Genomic DNA, 13940 nt, shown 5'->3' with positions numbered 1-13940 from the left:
AAGACAAGACTGCAGGTTGTTAAATAACTGAAATAATAATAATTGCCGTTCAGACACACTACTCAGTATGTGGAGACCCAGTTTCAAGGACCAACGGTACACAATCACGTTAGCATTTAGTTTTAAGTTGGCAGTTGGCCACAGGAGCTTTTACAGAAATATGCAAGCATAATCAGGACTGCAGTCCCATGCCTAATAAAATGAGGCAATGCATTAACAAAGGTTAAAAGCATAAGCAGCATCCTTGGCTTGATACCAAAAATTAAGATTTAATGATTTTACCCTCTTGATAGTCATAGAGTCGGTAAAGCTTCAACTACAAAGTAAAACATGTGCATGTTGAACAATATTAGCCACATGATTTAAACTGAAGGACAAACCAAGTTCCCTTTGTTGTACAAATCACATTTTGTCATTTTTCTTTACTTGGAAAAACAAGCTATGTTAGCAGCTCTGTGAGCTACTAAATGCTAACAGTCTCCCAACAGTCTATGCATTCTGCAAATGACAATGCTAACATGCTGATAGCTAGCAGGTATATTCACTATGCTAGCCTGGAAAACTAAGTACAGTTGAGCAGGTATTTACCAAAGTATTGGACAAATTTAAAAAAATGTTCTTGGGATGACACCAAATGAAAGGTTACTACAAGTCATCCTGTGGGGGAACATTAATGTGTTTACCAAAAGTTGTTGAGGTATTTCAGTCTGGACCAAAGGGCTCTAATGTCTGTACATTCACTGTGCTGTCACACTGACAGATGCTGAATTCTTACTTTTGACCAAAGACAGCACACTCTACTTTGAGTATTTATAACTCTCTAAAAGTCAGAAACCACTCAGACACATTTTATGGAGCATCAAAAATTGTTTTGGGTTTTAGACCCAAAATAGGTTTTTACTTTAATTATTCAGACTGAAAACAACAAAAAGCTGCACCATGGTCGCCCTTGGTGCTCAGCTATTCTTCTCCATCTGTTTAGTTTCTTTGTGTAACAGCATACTATTTTACACCCCGATGACGTCACAGTGTTGCATCCGCCATGCAGCCCTTTTTCAATTAGCAGCTCTCAGCATGGGCATCAACACCCTGAAGTGTTTACTACCTAAATCTGTAAAATCAGTTCTCAGGACGAGGTTGATTCTAGAGGACGATGCGCGTGACATCTAAAATTGTCCTCTCGTTGAACATAATCACATTTATAAGTAGCAGTGTGGAATACAATGCTGCTTTTAGCTGTTTGCACCCTTGGAGTTAAATCGACACCACAGAGGAAGAGGTCGGCAGTGAGAGGATGTCTGCTCTCTGTCACCCTGAGCCACCAGATGTTGCTGAAGAGCAGAAACAGCATGTAGAGACTCACAGGAGGGCTGGTCTGCATCTGGAATTTTAAAAAGCGTAGTTCCTGCAAAGGCAGCAATTTAGAGATGCAAAATAAAGACAGGAGACAATGTCTGACTGATATAAGTAGCATCAAGCCACCATGTTCAGGACAGGTATACGGCTTCAGTGAGAACAATGACAAACTGTTACCAGATTGGAAAAAAGTGAGTGTCCCCCCCCCCCCCACCCAGAGCTCAACCACATGTTGAATTTCTCATCTGTGTGTATTTTCACCATTAACCCTTTTGCTGGATATTTTTTCCCATGTTCTCTCACACACACAGTTATCTGTCATCTGGTTGAACATGAACAGTCTGCCAAGAAACACCCTCCAACTCCCCATCCCACCGTGTCAACCAGTTCACTGTATATTCAGGTGGTTACCACTAGTACAAGTACTCAGATCCTTTACTCAAATAGAAGTGTAACAATACTCCATTAAAAGTCAAGTATTAAGAATGTAAGGTACAACAGTATTATTACAAAAATGTGTTTAAAGTATCAAAAGTAAAGTTTTTATGATGCACAATATGAGTATTGTAATATATCCTATATTAAATGAATGGATAAGGAAGTGATAATAGGTGAAAACCCAGATGAAAGCAAAAAAGGGCAAAGTCTGAAATATGAAAGATTTAAAAAAGATTAAAATTAATCAACAAAAATAATGTATGAAATACAATACAAGTTATTATATGTATTTACTTTTTATGTATAAATTCACTGCGTCTCAGTTAGATTAAACACATTATGTTCGAAGGATAGCTATTCAGTGTTTTGTCTTGAACTGAATTAATTGTTTTTCATTGCGACATAAATTCCACACGCCCCATTAAAATAAAACCACCACACAGAAACTAAGGCGAGGTGTATTTCACTTCAGTGTTGTCCTTGTCAGTGTTGTCTTCAATTTCTGTTCTTTTGAAGTTGACTCGATTGATTAAGCAGTATATCATTTATTTATAATAATAACTATTATTGAGTGAAAAAAGGTCAGCTGACTGCTCTTGAATTTACATGGGGTTACAGTTTGTGTGCAGGAAAGAGGAAACATTCTACTGCAACAAAACCACTTTCAGGTTGTGATATTCATTAACCCTGTAGATGTCCTGGTGGTAGAATGTTACTGTTAGTCCTGTACAGCTGAAATGACACAAAACATAGCTGACATGTACCTTAACACCCACATATTCGTGACCGTTGGGCTCGGTTGATGACTTCACACGTTGCCAACTCCTCACAGTGTTATCACGTCTGACGTCATCGTTACATCTCAAAGCCCTCGGAGGGAGTGTCTCTCCTTGCTGTCTTGGAAACCGCCTGGATGCACAACTGCAGCCTCTGAGCTGAAGCTGTGCCCAAGGACAAGAGTCAGCTCCAGATGTCTGAATTCATATTTTCAACGATATCAGGACGAAATGCTGTGATGTGTTATATAACCTGTCACGGTTTTGGGTTGTGTTTAGTTGTTTCTTCCATTTTATTTAGACTTTCCCTGCCTCTTGTGGCCTGTGTTCACTTCACTTCCTGCCCTTGTCTGTTTCCCGCCTCAATGATTGTCTGCCCCGCCCTTGATTGAACCCTGCTGTGTCTCATCACCTGCACCCTCCCAGTGTATTTAAACCCTTGTCTCATTGTCTGTGGTGTATCCTGGTCTGTTGTCCTGCTGATCATCCCTGGTATGTTCCCTTGTTCATCGCTGCGCTCCCCTACCGTGTTCCGAAGTTTTGTTTTCTTGGACAATTTTGTCACCCATTTTCTGACTCCTCTGTTCTGTGAATTTTGTGTTGGAACATTTTCTTTACTATTAAACCACCGATATTCAACCCTCTGTCTCCCTGCATTTGGGTCCGTCCTTCCCTACACCGTTAAACGTGTCGTAACCCGCTTCTCTCCTTCCTCATTGATGTGTCTTGACATGAAACTCAACAGAGAGGAAGAGGTTCACATTCCACAGCAGCCTGTTTCACTTTCAGACACAAACTTCACCAGTTTGAATTAAGGCAACAAGTATTCTCCCATATGTGCTTCCATGCTCTCTAATTACTGTAACTCCCTTCCTGTGCTCCCTCAAACTGCACTGTTCGCCACGATTTGTTTTTCTTCCCTCCCTCCTGATCCTGTCTCGTTCTTTAGTGGTGGAGGGAGAAATTTGGAGAATTCTTTTCAGTGACCACACCAAACTATCCAGTCACATGCTCTCTTTTTCTTTCCTGTCCTTCTCCTAAATAAGGAATTACAGTTTGACTGGGGGAAAAAGAGTGAGCAAAGGGGCGGGCCATAGAGTGAAATAAGAGGACAGGAAGGCATCTCTTTCGCTCTCTTTCTGTTGAAGTCATATATTTCATACGAGGGTGTTTACTGTATTTGTTGGCAGTCTTGTAGGGTACACTCGGCACTGTGTTGTAAGGAAGAAGAAGAGCAGCAACACAAGCCCTAACCCACCTGTATTCACCTGAAAGCTACTACACAAAGTAAGTAAACTCCTTTTTTTTTTTTTTTTTTTTTTTGTTTTCTCTCTGCCTCATTCATCAATCTCAGTTTTTTAGCTTTGTCGCTGGCGGTCAAAAGATTTCTTTAAGCTTGTGGCTAACTCTGTGCAGGAAACATGACAAAAAAAGTGTAAACATACACCCCACCCTCGCACTCTGTCTCCTTCTCTTCGCTCCCGTTTGATCATACACAAACGGCTAAACACTGTAAATTATGGTTTTATGTAATCCTGTTTCTTGTCTACCTTTTGCTCTCACTACTCTTATCATACACCGCATGGCTTTAGTGGTTCCGCCTTCAACATGTAGCCAGTACTGTCTTAAAAATGTCATTTTCTAGTGTAATATATGCTCTGAACACCAGTTCAGGATATGGCAGGAAAAGTCTGCATGTGTTTGCCACATATGTCGTCACGTTTATGGACCATGGTAAAGTTTTATGTGCAGGCGTGTGCTTTCGACTGCGAGGGAACTTAAAGAGTGACCTTAGGTGGTGGTTGGGCTGTTCTCACTATCTTCAGTGATAAGATAGAAATACAAAATGTTGAATAAACAGTCTGTGTCAGCAGCTGGGACTGTGTCGAAATAATCATGTGACCTAGTTAATCCATTGTGTTCACACAAAGGTTTCAGAATGACCTTTAGTCTTTTCCTGAGCCGAATGAGTTCCACATCACTGAGTTGAGATGGTGTTAAATTTGACTCTGTAGCAATGATGTTGTTTTGTGCGGCCCTGTTGCAATAAAAGTTGTGACACATCCTGTAATAAGTTACTATGATACAAAAGTTTGAGTGGGGGGTGAGAGGCGACTGTTGAGTAACAACTGGAGTTGCATTTGAATGAGACGGCTAACCCTCGGATGACACACGGGAGCGGATCAGTGGGCTAAAACAGAGTGCTCAGAGTAGCAGTCAAGGTATTAAAAACGGTATAAAGGTAACGCATAGGATTAATGGAAAAGCTCACTCAATAATTTTATGAGAAAAAAAGTGTCACATCAGTGTTTTAATTTTTTATTCAGGCTTGCATAATACTGGAAAAATAAAAGCTTTGCAAATGATAAACTGGAAGACTTTTAAATATAGTTGTCGAGCGAACTTGTATCGCAATGAGTAGCTTACAATATCAACAGTCACCCTACAGAATCCCCCCCCCCCATGCTGAGCACTGCAGTACACAGAGCAAAGGTTTACGTCACAAAAGCAGAATAATCTTGTTGCAACACATTCAGTTCGATGAGTTTTAATGAGGTACTGAAATTAAACGTTCCCTCTTTGCCACAGCATGTATGAGACTTAAACCAGTTTATGACACTTGTTTTCCATATTTAGACACCTTTGCAGCACACGTCGCTGTTCATTGACATCATGGTGTTTGTGTGGTGTTGTAGCTGTGACTAATTACAAGATGTTCTCAGTAACTACTAGGCCGACTACCAGTTTATTTCTAAAGTGTACAGGTTTACATAATCATTCAAACACCAAACAAAACGGATTGAACCTCTGTCTTTGAGAAAGAGGTTGTTCATGAGTTTGGGATGTTTACATATTACCTTCATCCTTGCTGTTGACAGACCGGTTTAGGAGTCACTTAGCTGACAGGAAGTTGCTTCTCCCCCACATGCCCATGTAACCGCTGCAACCTCGGACAATGAACAGAGCCACGAGCGTGATCTGTGGCAGCAAGGGCTCCAGTTTGGATCTGCTTGACACGAATGGGCTGTGTCACATATTGTGTAAGACTGAGAAGCCTCTGTTTCACAGGATATGTAATAGGTGTGTCTTTCTGTCCTTTTATTGAACCAGTTTCAAAAACAAAACCCAGATTCTTGCAGACAATATACCATGGTATGTCTCCAGCCTTGTTCAAAGGCAACACAAATGCAGTTTCCATTTATTTGCAGAATATACACATACTAGATATTGTATGCGTACTTGAGGCAGGAAGTGAAGAAAAGTAAGGGCAGAGGGTTTTCCTATCGGCTATCAACATCTCCACATGCTATCTGCTTTTCTCGTTAAAAGAAATGGCTCTATTGCGCTACTCGATTATTCAGAACTGTAAAAGCAAGAGCTGTGGTTTGGCGGGTTAACAGGTAACGTCTCATACTTTCATGTTTTAACAGGCTCGATGGAGGGTTTTGTTGCTTAAAGGTTGTTGCTATGTTGAGCAGGACATGTCGGGGGAGGGAGGAAGGAAGTAACAGCAGAATAAGCAAACAGGATGCAGGGATGTTTTACTGAAGCCAACAGGAAGCTCATACTGTATTAATAAGTGAGACAGGCCAAACGTAATTACTTACAGCAGGGTTGTCATTCTTTAAGACATTAGCAGTACACTACAGCATTTTCAGCTTCCAAGGAACAAAATGTCTTTGTTCAATAAAGGTTTGGATAATAGAAATATAAAGCTTCAGTCTGTGGTTGTTTACATTTTGGCAAATGTGCTAGTTCGGTTTCTGGTGGAAAGGTGGATGAGAAGATCGCTAGCTGTTTCCACCTCTTTTCAGTCTTTATGCTAAGCTAATCCAACCAGTGCCAGGTTGTCTCTTTATATTTCAACACACAAAGGAATTGTATTTCCCAAAATCTCAAGCTATTACTTTTAAGCATCAGATGCCTGATTTCCACATTTAACTCAATTTGTCTCGAACCTAATTCTAACCCTAACAAACGTCTGAACAATAAAACAGCCTCTTGAACAAGTGGGGACCAGCCAATAAACATCCTTATTCTGAATGTTTGAGATTAATAGGTTCTCAAAAAACAGTTCTAACACAATAGAAACACATTCACGCACGCATCAGGAAGAGAGTGACTAATGCTGTTTGTTCTGACTGCAGGCCAGGAGTGTGGGTGTGAGCAGGGCGGGGATTTGAATGTGAACCTTCTGTCATCAATCAAACATCGATCTTGAAAAGAACACAATATGCTGCCGGGGAGTGAAGTTTGCTAAGCTATCCATCACCATCTTTCCCTTCCAACAGGTTCAGCATGGCAAACGTCGGTCCTTCCTTTGGTCTGTCCCGGGAGGTGCAGAGTAAGATTGATAAGAAATACGACCCAGAACTGGAGGAAAAGTTGGTGGAGTGGATCGTCGCTCAGTGTGGCCCTGGAGTTGGCCGGCCTGAGCCAGCCAAGATCGGATTCCAAAACTGGCTCAAGAACGGAGTTGTGAGTGTTGTTTGCACAAGTGTAAGCATTGTAGTTTCAACTATGTACAGTGTATTTAGAGGGATCTGCTTGGTTTGTCTAGGTGCTGAGTGAGCTCATCAACAGCCTGTATGCTACCAACCCGCCGATAAAGAACTTTAAGAGCTCCAGCATGGTGTTTAAGCAGATGGAACAAATATCCCTGTTCCTCAAAGCAGCAGAAAACTATGGAGTCACCAAAACTGACATATTTCAGACTGTAGATCTCTTTGAAGGTAAGACGAGAACGGGTATTATTTCAGCAAAATTAAGTGTTTTGCAGATTTACAGGAATGAAAGTGTGGAAATGACCTGTATTCAGTGGCGAGGAGCACCGGTCACTGCCCCCTCCCTGTATTTGGTGTGTTCGTCTGAGATTGTTTCATGTCTTCCAGGCAAGGACCTGGCCGCTGTCCAGAGGACCCTGATGGCTCTGGGTAATTTGGCTGTCACAAAGAACAACGGTTGTTACAAAGGAGACCCCAACTGGTTCCACAGGTGAGTTTCAGGAGTTTTGAACTTGTCTCTCTGTGGGGATTTTGTCATTCAAAGGTTTCATTCCAGTGCTGAGGGATGAGATTGTGGACTGAGAAGATGTGTGCCCGTATGTGTGCAGGAAAGCCCAAGAGAACAGGAGAGATTTCTCAGAGGAACAGCTGACCGAAGGCAAAAATGTCATCGGCCTGCAAATGGGCACAAACAGAGGAGCATCTCAAGCTGGAATGACGGGCTACGGACTACCCAGGCAGATCATCAACAAATGATGACTCCGCGCAGAGATTAAACTCTCATTCTCATGCCCTCTGAAAGGCCAACTAGGACCATGAGAAGTGTAACCTGACTGTTTTCAAGGCTAAACTGGACCAAAACGGGGACCAATGTACAAGAACATGTGCACATACTTCGCGTTGAGTAGGCCGACACCAATAGATACCTAAACAGTGTAAAGTTGACTGAGCATTTGACATAGTAAATTGTAAATGATAGTTTTTTCTTAAAGGATAATTTCAGTTTTACATGTGTTAACCTACTTCCTAAAAATCAAATGTGCCTAACTGCAAACCATAAGATTTTAGATTTTTTGTTACCTTCCGAACATCCAGAGGTTTCAGTTCATTATAAAATCATCTTGCATTTGACATTTAGTCTGTTTTATTCTTTATTTCAACAGCTTCATCTATGCAATTTCTAAGCCGATTGGTGCATTCAAGGACACTCCGGTAACTGACATTTGATCATTTTTAATGGGTGAAATGACTAAATCCATTATTTATTTTGACACTATCCGCCGGTGTTGCTGCGCTGGCATATCAATTCTGGCACATCGGGTCGTGCTTGAATGCACCCCCCCCCAAGAGTCAAGAATTAACGATAACGAGAACTGATCTAGTTGTTAAAAGTGATGGATAATCTGATCTCAAGCAAGGTTCAATTCTTATTTGTGACAAGTAGCAGCCTGGAAGGTAAGAAGTGCAATGTGGTTTACAATTATGTTAAGCACAACATTTTAAGTTAATAGGCTACAACAAAACACGTCCACTGACGATGTCAACTAAGTTATTTTAGAAGGTGAATTGCCTGGTTTAAAAATGATTTAAGAAAAACATGGACTTTGTCTTTGTTTTTTACCTTCTCTGTAACACAATCTGCAGCTAGATTTATAATCAATATGTCGAACCTTCTTTTGAGCGTTTAATACGTCATCTGAGTGATTTTGAAATAGTTTGATTTACTGTTCTAAGCCTCTTGTGTGATGAATAGATTAATGCTAGATTATGAAAGTAGCAGGCTTTGTCCACCTGTACTGATAACACTATTGATCACTCTAAATCACGATGCTGTGTGATTCCTTATACCCTGGTGGCACCAGGCAAACAGTAAAAGAGATAACTAACGTGCATAGCAACCCACGATAAACATGTCACAGTCTGCAGGAAACTTTACGCCTTGCTTGCTTTAAACCTGAGCTGTACTCCACGTAGAGATACGCAGATAAAAAGAAAAGACAAATCTCCCAAATGTGGGAGGAGAGAGAACATGATGGGTGGATTTTTCCTGGCCGAGCTTTGCCTGGTTGGATGGAACGAGGGAAACAACCGGGATTCAGAGGACTGTCGCTACCTCCTGCCAAGGTTTTGTTTATACTTTGTTTTTCCTTGGGTACCGACGAAGCTGTTCAGCATGAACTGTCTCAGAAAAAGGTCGGAGATGGAAAAGAAAAGCAGGAAGGAGAAGACAGAAAAATAATAGTTAGGTTTGATGAGAGAGCGATTATGACGAAGTGGTACTTTAAAAAAAATGAAATGTCCAGGTGGAGTCCAACGCAGGAGATTAGTATGGCTGGGGTCAGACGGAGAATAGGTCAAGAAAGAACAGAGGACCTAAGAAATCAGAGAGCATTCCCAAAAAAGGAGTGTTCATTGCAGAGGGGGGGTAGACAAAGACTTCCTTCCTTCTCATTCTTCGTCTGTTAACATGAAACTGTGGGAATAATGTTTTACACAGAGGGGTAAATTGGTATATTGTAAACTCATGAGAAGCCAGAACAAATTTAAAAACCATGGAAAGCATGAAGTAACCAGGTCTACTGTACAAGTGGTGGTGTCATATTCTTCAGTTTGTTTGTATAATCTATTTTCACAATAAAAGCATTAGAAAGCAGCTTCTCATTACATGCTTGATCACTGTGCAGTCACCCTTATATTAAACAGTTCATAAATACTTTTTACAGCACTTATTTGCCTCTGGTGGAGCGAGATAATGCCCTGTTAGTAATGTCCTCAGCACTAACGCTTCCTCCTGCTGTTGATGATGCTGCAGGACATTAGTCTCTGTGGGACAGCGGCTGCTTTTCTCAGCCGCAGTTTAGATTATTCTATTTGCCAAAAAGGGTTTATTGTTTCAACACTAACTCATGTGCTTTGGCATCAGTGAGATCCTTGAGTCCCACACTGCTCATCACTTCTGGTCCGTTATAACATACCAGCTTTGTGTCCCTGCAAGACATTTTTACAATGGACCTCTGATTCTTTTTTACTGGTTGTGAACATCAATGGCAAGCTGCTGAGGTCAAGACACAAACATATTGTATTGTAAGTGCAGGCCAGGTCAGAGAACTATTGGACAATAAAACAGATTTAAATAGAATCACTTAACTGAATTCATATTTGACATTTAACTGTCACTGAGCACTTTGTAGTCATTGGAGGATGGTGATGTCAAAACAAATTTCTGAAATGCATTACATCGTCGTTTCATCACCTTTCATGTCTGGGGAGATAAAAGCTGACGTGAACCCTTTCTCATTTATTGTGTCAGGAGCGCTGCTGCATGGACGACTGTTAATTCATCATTTATTGACTGACTAAGCTAACAACCTTTAGCATACATAATTTACCCCCTGAATTACATCGACTATTGTTTGTCACACTGTAGGGGAGTGCAACTTGTTGATGATACATGAATAATCGGTAAAGTGAAATGGTTAAGAATGAATTGATCGTCAATTGATCATTTGAGACTTGAGAGAAGAAAACTCCTTGAGCAAGGCACTTAACTTCCTAAAGCGCTGCAGTGGAGCTACTCAGTAAAACACTGTGTATGTGAGTTTTATGTCGACTCAAACTAGACACCACGTGACTTTGAGGTCGAGGTCATAAACGCATATGTTAAACTCATACTTCACTGCTGACCTGTCACTGTGGAAGGCAGCTGAAATTAATGAAACTAAAAAAACGCATCTGAAATATTCCCCAAACGAGCTAAAACAAACACTCCGTTCTTTTTTTTTTTTTATAGATCTTTATCGCTCACAGTCTGGATGTTTAAAACATGTCTGCAGCTAATCTTTAGCAGCACAGCGTCGTCTGGTCTTTTTGACACGGGAGCTTTTATTTTTCATTCCTTCAGGGTTTAATCAAAGCGTGGAAGCACCAACACACCACTGGCCTCACCGCAGAGGAATGCACTGTGCTGCCATACGGGGGCATAACAGGGGCGCCGATGAGCCTCAAGGTTGAAGGAGTTGCCTAATGACTGGAGAGATGCCAGTTCAAATCCAAAGACTGTCTGTAAAAATATGAATGGGGCTGTTTACACACCTTGTTCTACCAGTCTGAAGGCTCAACCTCGCTGTATTGACCACTGGAGAGCAAAAAATCTACCCGGAGCCCAAAAAACTGTTTCTCAATAATTGACAGGACACCTTGACTTGCAAACATCACATTTGACTTTCTGTTTAGATCCATGAATACCCGCCTAACCCACTCCTGTTACACTCTCGTATTCGGAACCCCTCCCTCTCACTCTCTTTCGCCATCTTTGGGTCCACTATCGAGTTCTTACAACACATCGATGTTTCAGTAGAGAGCTGACTCCATTATCACCCGAAGGTATATTTAAAAATGTTCTTAAAATGTATTTCCAGTCGTGTCTCAAGACGAAGGATGCAATGTTGCACAACTACAAAAAGAAAACGGGTACAAGAGAAGTAAACTGCTCTTATCAGTGTATGCGCCGTAACTTTTTGAGCCTTTTGAGACACCATACAAAATAATGTGGAATTGAAGGTCCAAATCTGATCCAGTCGTGGTGAACTAAAGTAGCCTGGTTCAGATCTCAAGACTCAAGAAAATGAAAAGCAGTATCAGTCTGATTATAGACAAGAACTAATGCTACAGTTGGTGAAGACATCAAGACATCTGAGAGAAAGGTGAGAGAATCTGTCGCCGCTACTGTAGAGACCTGGCTTCAATCTCTGGCAGCGATGCTTCTGGCTTGGCCAGCAACATAACCGGCGAGACTGTAATCCTGGGACGAACAACAGAACAAGTGGTCCAGTTTACATCAAGTGACGAAGGGCTGATAATGGCGTCAAATCAGAAAATGCTTCGCTGTGTCGTTCTAGAGGGCACGGTCAAACTTGTTCAGTGCAGCGGTCAGGTGCTCACCACTGGGGAGCTGACAACAATCTGGCCATAAATGGAAGGAGAGGCATAAACACTGCAGGGCTGATGAGCTGATTGGCAACCGGTGTGCTGATTGCTGATTGCAGGCAGGAGTGTGAGCGGGGTGGAGCTGGAAGCCAGAAAAAACTCCAGGAAAGCTTGAGTTATGGCGTGAGCGTGACAAGTTCATCCTCACTCGTGTAACCTTTTCAGGCACAAAGAGCTTTTCCCTGATTTACACCAAGAGCAGGCCAATTGTTCTATTACAGAGATTGTTTGTCACACATCTTAACATCAATCTCTATTTAATTTTGACAAAACTAACCTTGTCCTACAATAGATGTCTTCCCATAGATGAGAAGGGAATACAATCTGAATTTTCCTTGTAGGCTTGTATGGTTTGTATGAAATGTAAGGAAGAGGCCTGAGGTTATGAGAGAATGCTTGTACATAGACCTTAAAAATGAAGTGTGAATATAATAAAAAGAAGTGACAGAGATGAGAAAAACAGCCTGATTAAGACACAGTGATTGGCTGTGGACCTCGAATAGGCCAAAGGGCAGCATGTCTCACTGAGCATTTCGCTCTGAACTACATTGAAACGGCAAACATTCAGGCATTAATTGACAGCAACCGCAATGTTAGCCTGCTTTGGTTTGCCTGCAGCAGGGTGATGTCAGTCCGAGGTCAATAAGTGACGCCACGAAAGGCAGCAGTCAGGAAGTGATTGCCCTGTGTGTGAAAGGCTGGGGAGGTATACAGGACGGCCTGACCTGAGACCTGCTGAATTAGCTTAAGGACAAAGACAATTAGGGAGAGGTGCAGCACAAAAATCAATGGGTATAAATGAATTTCGATGACCCGTTCACAGAGTAGAAAGACCTTCTGGAATTATTCTACACCATTCCAGTGAGGTGTGTTGTGGCAAAATGAAGAGACGAGACGGCGAACTGAAGTTGCAACCAGCGGGAATTGTTTTAATGCATATTCGTCAACATCACACGAACTTGGCATATCGAAACAGATTCCAAATCGTACTGTCCTCAGATCACTTTTATAGTCTAAATGCACGCCTCTTTTGCTGTGCTCACTTCTTAAGAATGTTGTTTGGTTGGTGGGCACCAACCAAACAACATTCTGTCTGCAAACAACTCTGTCTGCAGGCAAGGACTTCTTTTGCACTAAAATCACCGCTCACTTGCCTTCCACTGGTTTCATGGAGGTGTGATTTGCAGTGGAGTTCCTCTTACGCATGAGTGCGGTTTCCAAGATGGAGACGAGCAACTGTGTTTAGAAATAGAGAGGCACTTAGCGGGAGTCTGCAGGTTTGTACTCGTGGTTAAGCATCACATCACATACGATAAACATTGCCTCCAGGCCGAGGTTAACATTCAGACTGAATATGTGTGTGTGTGAATGACTCATGGGCATGAATAATGTTGATGGGGGAACCACAGGGGAAGGTGCAGTGGTGCGACCTACATGTGTCGTTGGCTCTGTCTGCGGCTGCATTGAATGATGAAAGGGTGAGAGGGGTCGGTCACAGCCGGTATCGGGTGTAAATGGCGGGTAATCCGAGTCAGGAAGCAGGTGTTTCCCCTCGAAACTTTTGGTTTGAGGCCAAATATTGAGATCTGAACCTGCCATTCAAAACGCCACCAGAGGAGGACAAAGCTGTTGACTCAGCGTGACAAGTTAAAAGCTCAATATATACTATAAATATTCACTTGAATCCTCAAAGTTCACCTGCCTTGGTGCCAGAAACCCACATTTTACTTTGATCAGCCAATCACGGCTGCCTCCGACACAAGTTTTTTTTTTTAAAGGGCATTGTAGTCATAGATAAACTCAAATAGAAACTGAATTATTCTGAATAAGAGGCTGCTTCACATGCTCATGTTTCATTGTCATGTCCATCTTTATCGAA

General features: G+C 41.8%; 1 protein-coding gene across 1 annotated transcript; it reads left to right on the top strand.

Annotated features, from left to right (window-relative positions):
* The first annotated feature begins 3648 nt into the window (after window positions 1–3648).
* On the top strand, window positions 3649–8206 carry LOC306788255 (transgelin-like). The gene is made up of 5 exons (XM_079283696.1): window positions 3649–3857; window positions 6863–7049; window positions 7132–7303; window positions 7463–7565; window positions 7684–8206. Exons 2-5 carry the CDS (start codon window positions 6870–6872, stop codon window positions 7829–7831), a joined length of 603 nt encoding a protein of 200 aa, XP_079139822.1. The 5' UTR covers window positions 3649–3857; window positions 6863–6869; the 3' UTR covers window positions 7832–8206.
* Window positions 8207–13940: the final 5734 nt, after the last annotated feature.

This window comes from Melanostigma gelatinosum, assembly GCF_949748355.1.
Source record: "Melanostigma gelatinosum genome assembly, chromosome: 14".
Taxonomy (NCBI): domain Eukaryota; kingdom Metazoa; phylum Chordata; class Actinopteri; order Perciformes; family Zoarcidae; genus Melanostigma; species Melanostigma gelatinosum.
The sequence above is the reverse complement of the archived record's forward strand: the minus strand, read 5'-3'. Positions and strand labels throughout refer to the sequence as shown.

Coding starts and splice junctions, on each gene's coding strand:
- LOC306788255 (XM_079283696.1), top strand. CDS start 6,870: ATGGCAAACGTCGGTCCTTCCTTTGGTCTGTCCCGGGAGGTGCAGAGT. Junction 7,304..7,462: donor GACTGTAGATCTCTTTGAAG/GTAAGACGAGAA, acceptor CATGTCTTCCAG/GCAAGGACCTGGCCGCTGTC. Junction 7,566..7,683: donor GACCCCAACTGGTTCCACAG/GTGAGTTTCAGG, acceptor GTATGTGTGCAG/GAAAGCCCAAGAGAACAGGA.